Source organism: Copadichromis virginalis, linkage group LG19 (genome assembly GCF_057382275.1).
Source record: "Copadichromis virginalis isolate Kocher_CV1m ecotype Utaka linkage group LG19, C_Virginalis_male_GT1.1, whole genome shotgun sequence".
Taxonomy (NCBI): domain Eukaryota; kingdom Metazoa; phylum Chordata; class Actinopteri; order Cichliformes; family Cichlidae; genus Copadichromis; species Copadichromis virginalis.
In genome coordinates, this window is record NC_140636.1 from 12,358,247 (window position 1) to 12,375,672 (window position 17,426).

Below are 17,426 nucleotides of genomic sequence, written 5' to 3' on the forward strand. Positions count from 1 at the left end.
TTGTATAGAAAGATCTCTCTACAGTTAATGTGCAGTGTGACAGTTCTCTTTGGCTAACAGAAGACAATAGCATTGTATGGTATTTATTCATAATGATCAAGGTTTGGTTAATGATCAAATAATCACAGTAAGCTGAAGACAGGCAAATTAGTCATATTTCCTGTTCTGCAGTACACATTGTTTCATGGAGCCTGAATCCAAATCAGCCTCTGTTTTCTTCCGTGTTTTTCAGAGTTGCTGTTAGCGGTATGCCAGCGGTTCCCACACTCTCTCTCACCTGATTTTCTCTTCGCCCACTGCTGCTGGGAGTATGTGGTGCAGTGGAACAAAGACCCAGAGGTGTGCAAATACACAAGCACGCACACAACGCGTTATCACAAAGTCACACGTCTCCACCCATAAGAAGGAAAAAGCTTTCCCAGATTTAGCATTAGCATACGTCTCTTCCAAGGTTGTCTCCTTGTGCTCTTCTACACCATTTCAAAACCTGCTGCTATGCTTAGATCACTCACAGCCAACACTGGTGAAAATGTAGCAGCAGCAGACAGACTTGAAGGGAAGATTAGCTAAATTTACTTGAGGTTTGGTGCAGCATTGTAAATCTTCTATCTGTGCGCAAACTAACACATACTGTATTTAATAGTAGAAAGTGCAAACTTTCAGATTTTCATAAAGACCTGAAGAGTTCTGCAGTCTGATCTCACACCTGCTTCTCTTCATAGGAGGGTCGATATCTCTGCTTGTCTGTGGAACATTTGAAGATGGTCTCCAGTCCTCATATTCAGCAAGGTGAGTACCACACTGGCTTTCGGTCTGTTTTATTGATCCAATAATACAATGCATGCTTTAGAAGACAGTACCTCCCCGGTAGTCAGCATGTCTTAACTCCTCACAGGTGTTTGTACAATGATGTGGAGCACATTCATTGCCAAGCGTCTCTCAGCAGCAACCTTTCTCATGGAGAAAGTAAGTTCTGGTCATAATGAGTCGAGTTGAGCTCTGTCACTGTGTCGGGACTTTGTACAGAATTAAATCTCTTATTTTATTGATTTATTTTGAAACAGGTGGGGAAAGCACCCAAAGATCGCTTGTGTCGACGGGTAAGAGTTACATTTCAGCACCAATTCTATTCAAAATGTTTATTTGCCGGTAAATATATTAGTCCATACAAATATTCAGATTTAAAGCATGTACTAAAGATCTGTGAATTTTTGTGCAGGATGTCGGGATGGGAGACAAAGCGATGACGTCCTTCCTGGGCTGCTGCGTCCAGCTGCTGAATATCCTCATGGAGGTGACTGGAGTGTTGGTTAGGAATCAGTGCCTTTTTTCTTTTATGAAGTTTTATGTAAGTAAAGGAGACAGCAGAGTGATAGCATGGAGAGTGGTTAGCATGGCAGTGAAACACTGAACGACAACAGTAGGAAGTTTATAGAAATGGGATTTTAGTCTAATATAATGGGAAAGCATTTCTAGTTGTTAGTTTTTTTCCACCTGCTGCCTGATCAAAAGAGCTACTAATACCACCCACACTGCCCACACTGCACCAGAGACCTGATTTATTCTATGCATGTGTGAAAAGGACTTCTTCCTGTTCTTGCCATTCACATAAAACCTGCATGACTGCTGTACTCTTGCAGTAGTGAAGAACACTCTTGCTGAAAATATCAAATAAATTGCTTGAAAAGTAAGCATTAGGAATAAAATAAAATCATATCTTTGGTTTTTCTACAAGATCTTTTTTTCTTAATGAATATGTATAATAGTGTTTAATATAAATTGGAAAATGAATCCTCTCATTAGCTGTATTTTCCTTTTCCGTGCAGGCGGACTCGGCGGTGGAGGAGGTTTCTGCCCCAGAGTTGTCCATCGAGGAGGCGTGGTCTGGAGCCGAGGGCCCAGCTTCCATTGCTGAACTTGCCCTGGAGCAAAGAGGTGTTCACTACCCGCTGGTCCAGCACCACTGCCTGTTAGCATCCCTGCTACATGCTGCTATGACCTTCAGTGTCAAGGTCAAACCATTCAGCCTTTTTGATAGCAAGGTGAGGAGATCGACACTCTGCCAAAGTTTAGAACAAAAACGTAGACATGGAGGGACACTCACTGCTGCATTTGAATCCATCCGTCACCCACTGGAGGTTCTGAAGTCTCCGTAAAGCCACCTCCATGTTTCTTTTAGTTAGACGTTAGGGGAGTTGAAGAGACAGCAGACAGCTGACCACCACAGTGACCTGACAGTTCCAACGGCCTCATCCTTAATGATGCAAACGTTTAAGCATTAATACAATGTAAACCAGAGTTATATAAACAAATCACCTTTCTGTTAATCCAAATCCAGGCTGTACGGGTCGATTCATGTTTTGTAGCCAGTCTTAAGTTGCCATTAGGAAAAATGCAGTTGATGGCAGATACAGATCACAAATGATACCAGCCGACATTTCTAATGTTTATCTATTTGTGTCACATGTGTGTTTGCAGGGTAAGAATGCTTTCTTCAGAGACCTGACGACCATCCAGCTGATGCCCAGCGGAGACATGGACCCAGGTTTGGTCTCTGTGCGACAGGAGGTAAGAGGTGGAACAAAATGCAGACAGTAATCGGACAATGATGTTCCACACCCATCGCTTGATCTCCTGCTGTTCCACTTTGTCCTCTGTTTCAGTTCCTCCTGCGGGTGCTGACCGGTTGGGTTCAGGCTATAGATGATCCCACTAGCTCCGCTCCACTTCCTTCAAGCGGACCCAAAGCCGAGTGGTGGCCCTCGCTGTGTTTAGAGCTCGGCTCTCTGCTGCAGGTCAACCCAGACATCCTGCGGCGGCATCTCGTCTGCGAGCTCTACAGCCAAGGACTGGATCTTCGGGCAGAAGAGGTTGGAAACTGTTTCCTTGTAGATCACGAAAACTTGCTTAAACTCACTTTAGGCACTAAGACTACTTGGTTTAGGTATTGGTTAGGTGTGGTTATCTGAAGACATTTGTAGCCACAAACCGTAGATCACGAAAACTTAAATCTTAAAGCAATTAATCTCCCCGTCCTCAGGTGATGTTAGAGGTGGAAGATAAGGATGTTTTGGGCTCCCAGTTGTTGGTGCTGACAGGTCAGAGGCTGAGCTACTCGCTTCTCCACAGCCAGAACCAGACGCAGGCTGCCATGGAGCTGCTGGCCCGCCTGCCCCCCACCCTCTGCACGTGGCTGAAGGCGATGGTGAGATCCCAACACTACAGCCTGCTCTTTTCCTAAAGGGTTATTTGCAAGTAGTGCTTGGAGAACTAGAGTGCATAGTTGAGTGTACATACAGGGTAAGAGTCTTTGAACTCTACATTTATGTGTTTTCAGAAACAAATAGGAACCTTTGGTGTCCCCAAAGAGCCAATGTGTTGTTTTTTTTTCTATTGCTCAACTGAATCTGGCACCGCAGTTTCTCCTTTTTGTTTCTTTAAAATGTAGTCATTGCTGAGTTCTGTTCACAGTGACAGATTCTCTGTTATAACATGAAATTGTTTAACTTTTGCTCAAGTTGGTACAGTCATGAGTGTCCAACATGAATAATTAGCCATTAAAATCACAATAGGTTAAATTTAAGGCGTATTAAAAAACTTTTTAATAGAATTTAAATGATCTCAAAAACGTTACACTTCAGTTCAGTTATATCCAGTTCCTGCTGGTTTGGTTTAGGGAGCAAGAACTGGTGGTTTGAGAGTGAGTCAGTTCACAATGACGCTAGAAGATTGGAGAAACCCAATGAGCAGACCGTGCCCTGTGAGCTGCTCTTTCTGAAATTGGTGCAATGATGTCAGTTTTGTCTGAATTTAGAATTAGATAAAAGCAGCACAAATTAAAATCCTGGGAGTGAGAATGGGCTGATTTATTATTACTTATAGATATAAAAACTGACTGAAATCATTGGTGAGACTGTAATAAATTAGAAAGGGGGGGAACTGGTCGCTGCAAGTGCTGCCCCTCAGCCAGGACGTGTAATGTAGTTTAAATAAATCATCTGGTCATTTTTAACTGGAAGTGTGGTTTATTTTGCAGGACCCACGTGAGCTGCGGTGTCCCCTGATCCCGCTGCCCCAGACCAGCCGGCTGGTCGGTCGTCTGATCGAGATACTGCCGGAGAACCACGCTCAGTACAGTCTGGCCCTCCACCTGCTGGAGGCCGTAGAGGTCCTCACCACGGAGGACTGAGGGGAAGATGCTGCAGATAGTTGGAATGTGAGAGACTGTCAGAGAGGAAGAGGATAAAGAACTTTCTCACCCCCGTTTGGAGGTTTTGTTGTTCTGCTCAGTAATCATAGGTGGTGTTAAACACGATGGATTCAGAGGCTTTTAATTGTTTTTTTTAATCCATCTTATTTCCCTGCATGTGACAACAAATGAGATTAAATATTTGTGTTAGTACTCACGTTAAAGTCAGACACCCTGTGTGCCGTGTCAGACGACGACTCTTCTTCACAGATCAGAAATGTATTAGCAAGAAAAATGGACCTGATTTTTTATTTATATATGCAGACTGAACTTTAATAGCTGTGCCTGTACACCAGCTGCTCCCATGCAGAATAAAGATGCTTCTTAAAGCTGGGAGAACATGAGTCTGAAGACCCGTTCTTTATTTTTTCATTTATAAGTCAGACAACTTTGAATTCTTTATGTTTACAAGGAACACAAGCTATTATACAAAGAAGTACCCACCAGCATCAGTTTGCTGTCACAGTGACTCTGTAGTGCATTCTTACAGTAAAAGGAGCAACTAAATCAAACACTCATTTCTCCTCTGGTTTGTAGAGCTGTTTAATTACCTGGATTTATCATCTGCCTCCCCCAGAATATGACAGATCTAAACAGGGAAATACATGTTTGAAAAAGAAAATATCCACAATCCTTATGATCAGGTATGATCTAAATGCACCAACAAAAGAAGATTCCAGCTAGATAACATCAACATTTACAGCAACATTGCAAGCTTACAATTTAGAATAATTCAGTGCATTTTAGGACCTTTTAAAATCTCAAAAATATGGTGGCCAAGACGTTCATATCAGGAGCACCATCTACTAAATTCAAATTTTTTAAATGACAAAGTGCATTCAAGATTGTACAGCTTTGCTGACAGCAGAACTGTCAACATATCCGAGGCACATTTTATTTGGTGCTTTACACAAGGGAGGGAGAACTGAGGGCGCTACATCCAAATGCACTTCTGACAAATTAGCCTGTAGGTGCTGATAAAGTGATTGTTTTAAGGTGTAACTGGAGACTCAGGCAAACCACACAACCCAAACTTGTGTCTCTAACACAATTACGAGGTTTCATTAATAGACGAGACAACAAACATCTCTAAAGCTCCAAAACTTGCCAACTGATACCAAAAATTGTTTAGATTAGGGGAGAAAATGAGAAATAAACGCTACAAACCAGAGGTGACGAGTCTACATTTGCCTTTGGGGTCAAATGTGGCTGTAGCACTTTTTTTTTTAAAAGAACGCAGACACACGTAAGCTCTCTGAATGGAAACCCCACCTATAGACCATCTTTTTACATTTGTTAAAACACATTTCAGAGACCAGATGCTTTGTTGCCTTCCTGTGCTGAGCTGAGGCTTTGTTTTTCTTCCAATAAGCATCCTCAGAGAGAACTACAGCACGACAGCAGATGTTTCTAGTCCTTTTTACAGCCTCCGATGGGCGTGCAAAACCTGGTCTCTGGTCAGCCCTTCAAACCGAGCCAGAGGTCATCAGTGAGCCTGGGAGACGACGCTCTGGCAGCGCGGGCAGAGGCAATCCGCTGAGTTGGCGGTGTAGCGGCGACACCGTGGGCAACGGGCAGCAGAGGTGGGCGTCACTGCGATACTGTAGGCGCTCTCCTCGCGGATTACACCACCTGATAAAACACAGACAGATTCTGGTGTGAAACTTGAAGATTTGCAGGTCTGTGAATGTATAGAAATGTAAAAATCCTGTCAAAGCAGTTTGAATAAAAGTAATTTCAACACCAAAATCTTACTTTATGTGACAAAGTGTAGATTACTATGGTTGCATACTACAAAAAAAAGGTAAGGCATTGCTGTGACAGCTATCAGCTGCTGTTACTCTTATCTGGGAGTTTTAGGCTGAAGGTCCTCACCCTCCAGGTTGATGAGGAAGGTGCCATGGTTCAGCAGAGCCTCCGGATCCAGGTCTCGAGGCATCTTTGTGGCCAGGTTGACCCGAGCTGCCATCATCAGCTCAGCCAGCTGGGAGGTGGTGGAGGTGGGCTCCTCCTGGAGAGACTGGAAGTAAAGTGGATGATGGCAGGAGTATATATATATATATATATTAAAAACTTCAAGTACAAAGTAGTGCACAGTGTTTCACAAATCAAAAAATGCACGAGTGCTAATATGAGGCACCAGAAATACAAGTTTTTCAATTTCAGTGCACAACAGCAGCTGTCCCGGTAAAGGTAATGTCTGTAATTGTAATTAAGCAAAGTGACACGGTAGCTTGTAAAATCAGCCAGATATTAATTGATATTTAAATTGGATTTCAGTCCTTTTATGACTTAAAAAAAAAGCTGGATGGGTTTTGGTGATGATGGGCCAATCTTTGCTCTCCCATTCTAAGTTGTTTCGTGAGTACTTCAAACGTTTTTCCAAACTCTGCTCAGAATGAATCAAGATGAGTGAGAAACTCAGACAATTAATTTTCTCACTGTTATGCTTGAGACGGGTATATTGGGAAGCGTTTATCATGCTTAGAGTGATGCAACATCTTCCTATCAAATTCATTAATATTTCTCTTCTCTCTGCTTCAAGGTGAGAATATGACTGAGACGAGGAGAAACTAGCATCATCATAAATAATGTTTTGACGTTGGCAGACTCTCACACTAAGCTGTAATCAGACTAAAGCAACTAAATTAGCTGATTAACTAATTTATGATGTATATATTTATAAACTTAAATTTATGGATGCATTTATTTGTAACATTTTACAAAGTTACAGCGCGTGTGGATGTTCACCTGGGGGGGTCTTCTTCCTTTAAAACAAGTTTACTAGTCTAAATTTAATTGATTAAGAAATGAGTAATCATGGACGTCCCTTCACTCCGGCAGCCGGCTTCTTTCACAGCTTGCTGAGCTCAGCAGGTTGTTCACTAACACCTACTATCCTACACCAGAGGGCTAGTACTAGTGCAGTACACTACAACAGATGACCCAAATACAGCATCTCTAGGTCAGTTTAAAGTCTATATCTATTTCTTTGTTGTTAACAAAACCAACACAAAAACAAACCCATGGGAGTTTCTGTCACACAATCCTTCTGCACTGTCACACACACTTCCGTTCAGTTTATATGAAGAGCCAGCTTACCTCCATGAGTTCGAACAGGAGACCTGGCTCGATGGCGACAGTGAGGTCGTACCTGGCGGCGTTTTTGCCAGGAATGGAAGACAGGAAGGAGTCCCTGATGGCACACGCTCCTTCCACAGCCTCCTCTAATCCTGGTCGCCGCCACACAGAGCTGCTTTTAATCCAGCCACTTTTAAATAATGTCTCCTCTTCTATTGAAACACAGAAAACATAGAAAGGCTGTGGTGGAGAATGCATGCGGCAGTAAAAGAGTAATCACAGAAAATCGAAAGACACGTACTGTCATGTCCCGGTGCGTGCAGGTACACCTCTTCAGCCATATGTGGCAAGATCGGAGCGATGGATCTCGTCACGCCATCAAGAATTTCCTCTAAAACCGTCTGGCAGGATCTTCGACCCAACGAGTCCTCTGCATCGCAGTACAGTCTGACCGACGGAGAGACAAAGACATGAACAAAGCTACTGGAGGCAAAGGAATCTTTAACATGTTCTGACATGTCACCTGTCCTTGATGATACTGAAGTAGAAGCTGGAGAGTTCTCTGGTTATGAAGGCCTGCAGCACACGGATGACCCTGCCAGCATCAAACTCACTGTAGGCGTCCGTAACCTGCGAACAAAGAGACGTCAGCAGGGGGCACAAATGTGCTCGTTTCATTAGTTGGATGGACTACACCTTAAACACACCTTGATGCTGTACTCGCGCAGCAGGTGTAGCATGTACTGGTCGATGTAGTGCATCTGTTTGGGATCCACAGCCTGCAGTCGTGGGTCGAAGCCCTGCAGGTTTCCGAGCAGGAATTTCAGAGTGTTCCTCAGCTGGAAGGCAAACAACAGCCATGAGAGGAGGTGCAGCAGGTGAGATGAACGTGGCGAGCAGATAAACTGCACCTTAAAGTACCTTACTGATACTGTCCCGGGCTGAGCTGAGCGCAGAGGGGCCAATCTGGACCTCAGAGAAGACGTTCGACTCTGCCACCCACCAGCGGAGCACGTCTGCCCCGTAGGCCGGCTCAGTGGGGCCCTGGCAAAGATGACAGGTTAGAAAGTTTCTACACAGAAATGCAAATTTATCTTCTCAGTTTCAGCTTCATTTAAAATCTTTTTTTGTGTGTTTTTTAAAGTGGCAAACAAGGAAATGGTAAAATCAAAGAATCACAATTGGAAATCTTTGATGCGTGAAGTCCTATATTTGCAGAGTGTAGCTGACACAACATGTAGATTGTAGTGAACAATTTATTTAACTTTATCTTAATTTTAAATCTAGAACAGGTTGAAACGTCTTCATCCGTTTTACCTTCCCTCCATTAATGACCACATCAGGATCCACAACGTTGCCCACCGACTTGGACATCTTCTCTCCTTTCTCACTGACTGCAAAGCCGTGGACCACAAGAGACCTGCAACAATATTCATTTTTCAGACACTTCTTTCCGTGTATCATTATCATCTGTGTGGCGAGTGGAAGGCACGCTCACTTGTAAGGTGCCTTGTTCCGGACAGCCACACTGGTGAGCAGCGATAACTGAAACCAGCCTCCAATCTGGTCCTTTCCCTCCACATAAACGTCAGCCCGAGAGTCCGACTCCGCTGCAAGAAAAAGCTGAGCTCTGAGCTAAACTGTATAAAATTTGAGTTCAGCATTTAATGATTTGCAAGCTATTTTAAGCTAACAACAATAACACATTCTTAATAAATCTTTAAAGCCTTTACAAAGTAATCTCCCATGGGTCAATGAGATGATTATGGAATTTTTTAATGACAAATACATTGTTATCTAGTATTTAGCTAGCAATTTCAACTCCTAGCAAAACTTAAGCTAATAACTTCAGACTTTATTGATAATTTTAACTACGCATTTTAAATGACTGAAGCATGTTTAGTTAACAATTTATTTGCTAATAATTTCATTTCTTTATCCCTACATTTACATAACAGCTTCTCACACTATTTCAACTGTTTATCCAGTTATGTAGCAAATGAACCTTTCAACACTCTCAGTGTCCTGAATGTTTTTGAAAGGGAGTCATAAAAGGCAGGGTGCTGAGATTCATGCTGTGCTAATCAGTTACAATCTTCCAACTGAACAACATGTTCATCAAAAGTCACAGGAGCTTGCAAAGAAAAGCGTCTGGACTTCTTTAAGTTGCTTGAAGACGTTTCACCTCTCATCCGAGAAGCTTCTTCAGTTCGAAGGTCAAATGGACAAGACTCAGCAGTCCATCTGCATCTAAAGGTCAAAGGTCACTCTTTCGAGGATGCCAACGTTCACATTTTGGACAGAGAGGACAGATGGTTTGAAAGAGGAGTGAAAGAAGCATCTATGTCCACTGTGAGCGACCATCTTTGAACAGAGCCGGTGGTTTACGACACCAACTCTCTGCCATCTATAATCCAGTTTTGAGATCCCTCCCCAGACGCCTTAACGCCCACTCACATCCTGGGCCGTCTGACCTCAGGAAATCACATGATAGGGTGGGCCCAGGTTTCACAATGAGCTCACCCGAAACTCTGGCTGATTGGGACCCACACCCAGTTTCACACCTTGGCTCAGGCGATTAGAGGATCATCAGGGGTCCTTTTGTCCCTCTGTGGGGGGATACTCCCACTAGGTTTATATCTGGGACTCTCCACCATTTGACCTTAGAACTGAAGAAGCTTCTCGGATGAGAGGTGAAACGTCTTCAAGAAACTTAAAGAAGTCCAGACGCTTTTCTTTCCAAGCTCCTTAGACTACAATGACCTGGATGACTGAGAACCTTCACAGACATGTTCATCAAAAGACATCACTGAGTACTGGCAGTACTGAGGCACTGCGATGGAGTAGAAGGAAGAAATGGGTTGGCTGGTAAGTGATAACACATCTTTACCAAATATCCCAAAATATTTTAAAGGTAAAAAGAGGTAAAAAGTACAAGAGAAGATGGAAAGAGACAAAAAAGAAAATAAATGACTATAATACAAAGACTAGAGTGCCTGTCCCTGTAGCTGAACGATCGAACAACCTGTAACCAGAGATTTCTGGAGCCCAGCTGGGAGCCATCTGAGATGTGACTCAGGCTCAGAGTTTTCCTCCATTTCCTCTACAAATGACAACACAACCACACAGATGATGGAAAAACTCTCATACTTCAGCAAATAAGTGTCTATTTGAATCTCCTGGAGCAAAACAAAGCTACTGCGCCATGTGGTAGTAGTTCAAAAATACCTTCAAAATGCAGACAGTTCAAAGTGAGCAGGATCCAACTCTAATATTGGTTGAATTGCTATTAAAAAACATTAACTCCACTCACACCCCTCGGCAAATTTTGACCCAAAATGTGCTGAATAATAATCCCCCACCCCATTACGCCACCTGCAGCCTGAACCATTGACATGAGGCAGGATGGACCCCTGATTTCATCAAATTCTGATCCTATCCCAGATATTTGTGTTTAACAGGTATACCTAATAAAGTGTGTAATTTCTGCTATTTCAACTTTTAACCCAGTGTTTAGTGAACGATTTCACTTCTTTATCCAAACATACTGTTTCCATACTATTACCAGTTTTAACTTTTAGTCATACTTATTAACCGGTTTTCATTTTTTCCTACTTCTGACCCTGACAGTGAGCAGGAATTTCTTCCAGTTCTAAAAACAGATAAATAAATCCAATCACCTTGTCCGGTATCTGTGATGTGCTGACGTTTGCTAATCCAGGACTCCGACTAGCCCACTCTCACTAATGATGCTTTGCAAAGCAGCTTACCTGGCATGTGGGACTACATAAAGTAGCTTCAAGTAGCTTTGTCGCTAATAAAACTAATAACAGGAGGTTTGATTAGAGGCACCTGGAAACCTTCAGTCACAGGTGTGTTCTGCTGCTCTGAGACGATCATTTTCAATGTCCTCGGAGAGGTTTTTACAAAATTAACAAAATCCATTAATACTTTTACATGATCTGCATAACAGGACAAACTGAAGAAACTTCAAATGTACCTTCGAGCACTGCTGCCCACGACGCTCCACTGTCAAACCAAATGTCCAGAACGTCTTCTCCACGAACGTAATCACTCGCTGCACCTGCTTTACTCTGAGACAAATATATATATTCACAGAAAAACTGTGATAAGTTTTACATTTACGAGAAAAACATCTCAAATATTCTCTTAGAGAAAAAAAAAAAATGTCAAAAACATTGCCAAGAGTAAAGCCATGTGCCCTTGACTCCCTATGATGCCTTTAAAATCATTAATGGATATGGTTTCAGTTTTTCCTTGTCCACAGCATGTAAGAAAATGCTTTTCCCAGACTTATCAAAGTCCAGCCACCATTTGAAGTGTAGCTGGTAACTTACCGGAGTAGAGACAGAAGGGTGTAGAGCTAGAGTGGAAATTTACCCAATATTGGTTTATAGATATAGATAAGAAGCATATGCACGAATGACACCATCATCAGCACAGAGGTGTATTTTTGCTTAGATGTCCTTGCAAATGTCATTAATAAAAACGGGTCCCAACACGGAGGCCTGTTAATCCAAGAAAAATCTGATTTACGGCCCCCTGTGTGGACACACACTGGGTTTGATGCACCAGTAGGTTTGCTCCTAAGCTTGTACACTGGTTTAGAAATAGAACCCAGAAGGGCTGTTACACTGTTGCACATTTTTCCTACAGTTGTTGTAGTTTTTACAAAATGCCGTTGCCTAAAAAGTGGGACGGCAAAGTTAAAAATGCTTGAGGATGGGAAGGGATGCCTCTGGCAATGACATCAATGATGGATGACAGTGAGGACCCTGTTATCAGTAATATCTGATTGTTAGCTGTTTCCACACATTCGTTTTCGCACCTTCTTGAGCACCTCGGGAGGCAGCAGAGTCTCAATGGGAAGCTCCCACCAACAGTCGCTGCCCTTTTCTTTGAAGAGCTGTGCGATGTGGGACACAGTGTATCTGTAAAGGTCAAAGAATCACAGATGTTTGCCAGTTTGTAAATACTGTTTAAAAAAAAAAAAAAAGAAAGAAAGAACAAAAAGAGAAATTTCAAGCATACAGTAAATATGTGCACGCAGCTGTTGGTGTGTGTGTTTTATTATGAATGCGTTTGTTGGCTTTACTTGTTGATGAGAGCCTCTCCACTTTCTTTATGGTAGAAGACGGGGATGGGGACGCCCCAGCTGCGCTGCCTGGAGATGCACCAGTATGTCCGTCTGTCCAGCATGGTGAGCAGGCTGCTCCTGGCCGACTCGGGCAAAACACGCACCTTCTGCAGGGCCTCCTGCAAAATCCCACGCACATACTTCTTTAGACAAAACTGGAAATGTGAAGCACTCTCGCTCACTGGAAGAAATGAAGTGTCAGGTACAGACGAAAAAACTAATCTGGTCCAAATGATCTGAATGTCTTTTACCTTTGCTTTGTCTTTGAGTGACTCTGTGTTGATGAACCACTGTTTGCTGGGTCTGATGACTACAGGTTGCTTTGTCCTCCAGTCATACGGGTAACTATGGACGCACTGCTCCTCCTTCAGCAGAGCATTGCACTGCTTCAGCATTGAAATCACTGAGTGAAGCAAGCATCAGATACATCCATCATCAAACAAGAAACAAACTCATTTTCAAAACATTTTTTTTTTATCTTGATTAACAATATTATTAAAAAATTATTTCTTTTTAGCAGCCTGTAGAAACCCCACGTTCTTCCCTCTTTTCCATGTTTTTATACCTTTATCATTTCCTTCTGTCATTACAGAAAGCTTCTGTAGTTCAGGTCCAGCTAATTCATTGAATGTCCCATCTTCATCCACCATACATTCCTTTGGTAGAAGAATAATGTGCACAAATACATCAGGTTTTATCATATACTGTAGCCACATTATTCATCAAACATGGTCCACACTGTTAAATAATCTCCTTGCATGTATATTGGCTATACTGATTAATGAAAATCCCTTTTTGTATTTTATTTGCTTTTTACAGATTTCAGCCAACTCACAAAGCTTTCAAAAGTCAAAACCTAAGAAATTATGTCTGTGTGTGTACAAAAAGAATTATTAAAAACATAAATACATTTCCAATTGGATTTTTTATATATTTCTGTATTTTCACCTTAGTTATTTCCCCAGAAATGTTTTTTTCTGTATTTCTTCCTACTTTTGGCTCATTGGGGCCTCCATATACCCACAAGTTTTTTCTTGACTGTTGGGATTTTTAGTTTTTACACACAGAACACACCACAGGCAGTTTAAACTGCGAGGCCACACTGTAGTCCTCCATCCCATGCGCCGGTGCCGTGTGAACCAATCCAGTTCCCTTCACCATGGTCACGTGATTAGCTGGCAGCAATGGCACTTGTTTGTCAGGAATCGTGGGATGTTTGCAGATCCCACCTTCAAGCAGGGAGCCTAGGAGAGGAAAAAGATGGAGAAACAACTCTGCTCGTCTTCTCAAACTTTGGGGCAGGGTCCACTGATGGGACGCAGAAGGAAAAATACAGAGAAGAATTTCATTTCCCCAAAATTCAACCTGGATTATTTTTGTTAAAAGCTCATTTCTACTGCAGGAAGTATCACGTCTGCACCTGGTAACGTGATGCTTCAGACACTGTGTGTTACCTGTGAAGACGCCTACAGTCTGCAGGTCTGTGCCCAGCAGTGCTGCTATGCTGGCCGTCCGCTCAGTTGCTACTAGAAACTTCTCAGAGTTGTCCGCTCTCTTCACCACAGAATACCTGCAAGCAAGACAGAAAACAACTCACTCAAAACCCCACCACGCTATCCACGTTACTGACATCATAATAATAGTGCCTGGGTTAGACAATGTTTGGTTTAAAACAAACAAACAAACAAACAAACAAATACACTCTATAGTTATGAAATGGAAACGCATCTCTTAGGTTTAGGTAATAAAGTCATGATGACATCTTATAAACTGAAACAAATCGTTTGCTTTTTTCACGACTGTCACATTTTGCAATGAGACCAAGCTGGACGAGTCTCCAGTGTGTGGTGCTGTTCCTTACTGGGCATTTGGCATGTAGCAGACAGCCTGGTTAGCAGGAATGGTCCAAGGCTGGGTGGTCCACACCAACACGGAGACACTTTCCATCCCTGCACAGACACACACAGTCAGGAGATTTCATACCAGGTGAAAAATGACTAAAAGCTTTATCCACATGTGTGCTTCACCTTCTTGTGAAGCGATCTTTGGTGGAAGCGTGACGAGGGGGAATGTGGCATAGACGGCTCTGCTCACATGCTCGGTGTTGTACTCCAGCTCCGCCTCTGCCAGAGCTGTTCTGTAAAAGTTGCAGCAATAGATTCAAGATTAGAAGAAATTATTACAAAGACGTAATAACTGCAATAAACTGCATTACCCGGATGAAGGAGACCAGAAGACAGGCTTGTAGTCCTGGTAAATGAGCCCCTGAAGAACAAAGAGGGACAACCACATTAGACCATACACTGGAAGCTAAAGATATCTCAGTGAGTCCCATTTTGATGTTTAAATTAAATAAACGAATTCAAAAATAAATAAATAAATAAAATGTTCTCTGACTGGGGTTTGGGGGTCTGTTAATCCAGCTGACACAAAGAAAGCCTGGTCATGCTGAACCTGCTTTGTAGGTACATCACTCTACTGTGACACTGCCTGATGCTTAGATCAGATCATCACCCACCTTACTGTGCATCTCTTGGAAGACTTTCAGCTGAGCAGCCTCGTAGGTGCCATCAAAAGTGTAGTAGCACTGATCCCAATCAGCCATCACCCCCCAGCGCTGGAATGCAGCTTTCTGGCGGGCTATTGCTCCCTCTGCAAACTCCCGCGCTGGATGAGACAAACCAAACAGCAGCTGCATAAAATTTGAATAAAAGTCACCAGAAAAAGCCCTCTTTCTACTTCCTCCTTCTTCTTCTCACCTTTCTGTCTGATCTGCAGAGGACTAAGGCCGCTCGTCCCCAGGTCTCCCAGAGCCTTCAGCTCAATGGGGAGGCCGTGGCAGTCCCACCCTGGGATGTAGTGCACCTGCCGCCCTCTTAGCATCTCAAAACGGTTACGGATGTCCTTCAGGATCTGAATGGAATAATAATTGAGAAGCTAGTAAATATTTACAAATCATGAGGGCAGGAATAAATACGCCGTTGTTCGCATCCAAAAGTTCCGTCTTATTTGTTACTTTCACTATAGGAGGAAGAGTAGGTGAAATATACTACCGGTACTTCCATGTTACTCTAACCTTCTCAGTCTCAAATTCCTTTGGAAGGTATTTCCTTTTAACTGGGCTCAGACAGAGTTCCTTTAACAGAATAAAGTTGATGTCTTTTGTTGTAAACCAATTATCAAAAAGGATTCTTACTATGCAGAGACATCCAGGAGAAACCTTGGAGTACAAAATGTTATCTTTAACAGTTGATGTTTAAAGGACTAGTATAACTTTTATAATGAACAGTGACCCAATTTTTGGATTTAAAAAGGCTAAAGGTGGGTCAGGGTTGGTTGGCAGATGGTGTTAGCCCTGCAACAGGTAGGTGATCTGTCCAGGGTGTGACAGCTGGGGTAGGCCCCAGCTCAACTACAATGCTGAATTGGATAAGTGAAAGAAAATGAATGGATGGATGTGACCTTATGTACAAAGATGCTTTTGTTTTCCTCGTAAAATGCACTCATTATTATACACGTGTTTTGTGGTATAACATTATATTTGCAAACCAATTTTCATTGGAGGAGGACTTGATGATAGAAAGCTGAAAGGTTTCACTTTTACCTTATTGAGAGCGTGTCCAACATGAGGGTCTCCATTAGCATACGGAGGTCCATCATGAAGGCAGAACTTATTCTTGGCCTTCCTCTCCCGCTGCCATGAGTACAAATCTGCAAAACCACACTCCTGCAAAAAACAAAAATTAATATCTATTAAATCTTGAGTGAGCTTTTCCAATATGTATGAAGGCATGATATAAGTATTTTATCACGTGTGACCAGGCTTAGTAATCCCATTCCTGTAACTTTTACTCGTGTGTTAATTTATAATTTTCTCAAGTCAAAATTGTTTTATTTTCTTCTTTTACTTCCTTTGTAAAATTTCTTATACTGTCTTGTGCTAATCACGTTACAGTAATCCCTTTAATATTTCATGAATAGCACTTTAAACTGCCTTGTCGTTGCAATGATCTGCATGTTTCAGCTCAAAATTGAAATCAGGACTAGTTAAAAGTAACAATGATATAGCTGTCAGCCTGAACAGTCATGCCGAATTAAAGACTAAATGCTAAACAAAAGTATAAACTATTCGTCTGTTGTACTTTATCGAAACCACTTAGTAAGCGACATAAAAAAAATAGAATTTAACAATTTTTGAATGAGATTTCGTTAGCCTGCTGTACCTGTTGTATTTGGAGTTCTCGGTCCAGAAGCTTCTGTCCGGTCAGTTTCATCGGGAACTCGGTCTTGGGCAAAAGCACTGAATCCCGGTACAGTGCGTTACCGGAGCCGTTCTCTGCGGGCTGACCATTAACTTCACCCGAACCGGTACCGTGACAGCGGCGGCTGGAGGTGCAAGACCGAGCGCCGTGCAGGAGGAGACCGCCTCCCCGCTGTGACCTCCGTGCCCATCGCACTAGCGTCTGGCTCCCCGCCGAACTCCGGCACAGCAGCCGCAGCATGGACAGACGAATAGCTCTGCGGCCGAGCTGCTAACTCGCAAAAACAGACAGCTTTGTTGTTTCTGCGTGAAGTTTCCGTGTTGTTTTAGTCCGCCCTTCTGTATTAGCGTGCTCTGTTTCCTTCGGAAGAAATACAGGAGAGGACAGCTACGGAAACCCAGCGGGGTCATGGGTGAAGCTTTCGCATTTGTGACAGCGAGATGCCGCCGTGGGCGCTGTTTATTTTGAACCATGACAGCAGAAAGAAAGACATTGCTATAAATTATTACGCGTAAATTACTTTTCATGTATATAGAATATGGAGTGGTGCTCATCACTTATGCCTCACTGGGGTTCAAATCTTGATATTTAGGCCCCTTAAAGACCTTATAGTAACTTTTTACTCCAACAAAGCACTTTGCTCTCAGACTGCTGGTTTACTTGTGGTTAGGGTTGC

The 17,426-nt window shown here is 42.7% G+C and overlaps 2 protein-coding genes across 5 annotated transcripts in view; one reads left to right on the forward strand and one right to left on the reverse strand.

The window, feature by feature from the left end:
- The window catches only part of rab3gap2 (RAB3 GTPase activating protein subunit 2 (non-catalytic)), a 20,815-nt gene extending 16,227 nt beyond the window's left edge, over positions 1-4,588 (forward strand). The window contains exons 26-35 of one of the 3 annotated variants that reach the window (XM_085440681.1): positions 233-339; positions 723-789; positions 896-966; positions 1,065-1,100; positions 1,220-1,348; positions 1,827-2,042; positions 2,479-2,568; positions 2,664-2,870; positions 3,041-3,205; positions 4,037-4,588. In XM_085440681.1, the coding sequence (XP_085296807.1) occupies positions 233-339; positions 723-789; positions 896-966; positions 1,065-1,100; positions 1,220-1,348; positions 1,827-2,042; positions 2,479-2,568; positions 2,664-2,870; positions 3,041-3,205; positions 4,037-4,189 (1,241 nt within the window). In that variant the 3' untranslated portion in view covers positions 4,190-4,588. The remainder of the gene's footprint in view (positions 1-232; positions 340-722; positions 790-895; positions 967-1,064; positions 1,101-1,219; positions 1,349-1,826; positions 2,043-2,478; positions 2,569-2,663; positions 2,871-3,040; positions 3,206-4,036) is intronic. The other 2 variants (XM_085440682.1, XM_085440683.1) reach the window with 2 other exon arrangements.
- Positions 4,581-17,140, reverse strand: iars2 (isoleucyl-tRNA synthetase 2, mitochondrial). Of its 2 annotated transcripts, XM_085440685.1 has the most exons (24): positions 16,712-17,140; positions 16,093-16,215; positions 15,248-15,401; positions 15,007-15,155; positions 14,704-14,753; positions 14,516-14,625; positions 14,350-14,437; positions 13,943-14,058; positions 13,563-13,732; positions 13,054-13,144; positions 12,740-12,891; positions 12,447-12,607; positions 12,180-12,282; positions 11,331-11,424; positions 10,356-10,433; positions 8,829-8,940; positions 8,648-8,750; positions 8,252-8,374; positions 8,038-8,169; positions 7,854-7,960; positions 7,632-7,777; positions 7,352-7,542; positions 6,125-6,269; positions 4,581-5,881 (listed from the first exon to the last, which is right to left on the reverse strand). In XM_085440685.1, the coding sequence occupies exons 1-24, from the start codon at positions 16,988-16,990 to the stop codon at positions 5,736-5,738; spliced, it is 3,123 nt and encodes a 1,040-aa protein (XP_085296811.1). In that variant the 5' UTR covers positions 16,991-17,140; the 3' UTR covers positions 4,581-5,735. The 2 variants fall into 2 exon arrangements, with proteins under 2 accessions (XP_085296811.1, XP_085296810.1); XM_085440684.1 differs by lacking the exon at positions 10,356-10,433.
- Positions 17,141-17,426: the final 286 nt, after the last annotated feature.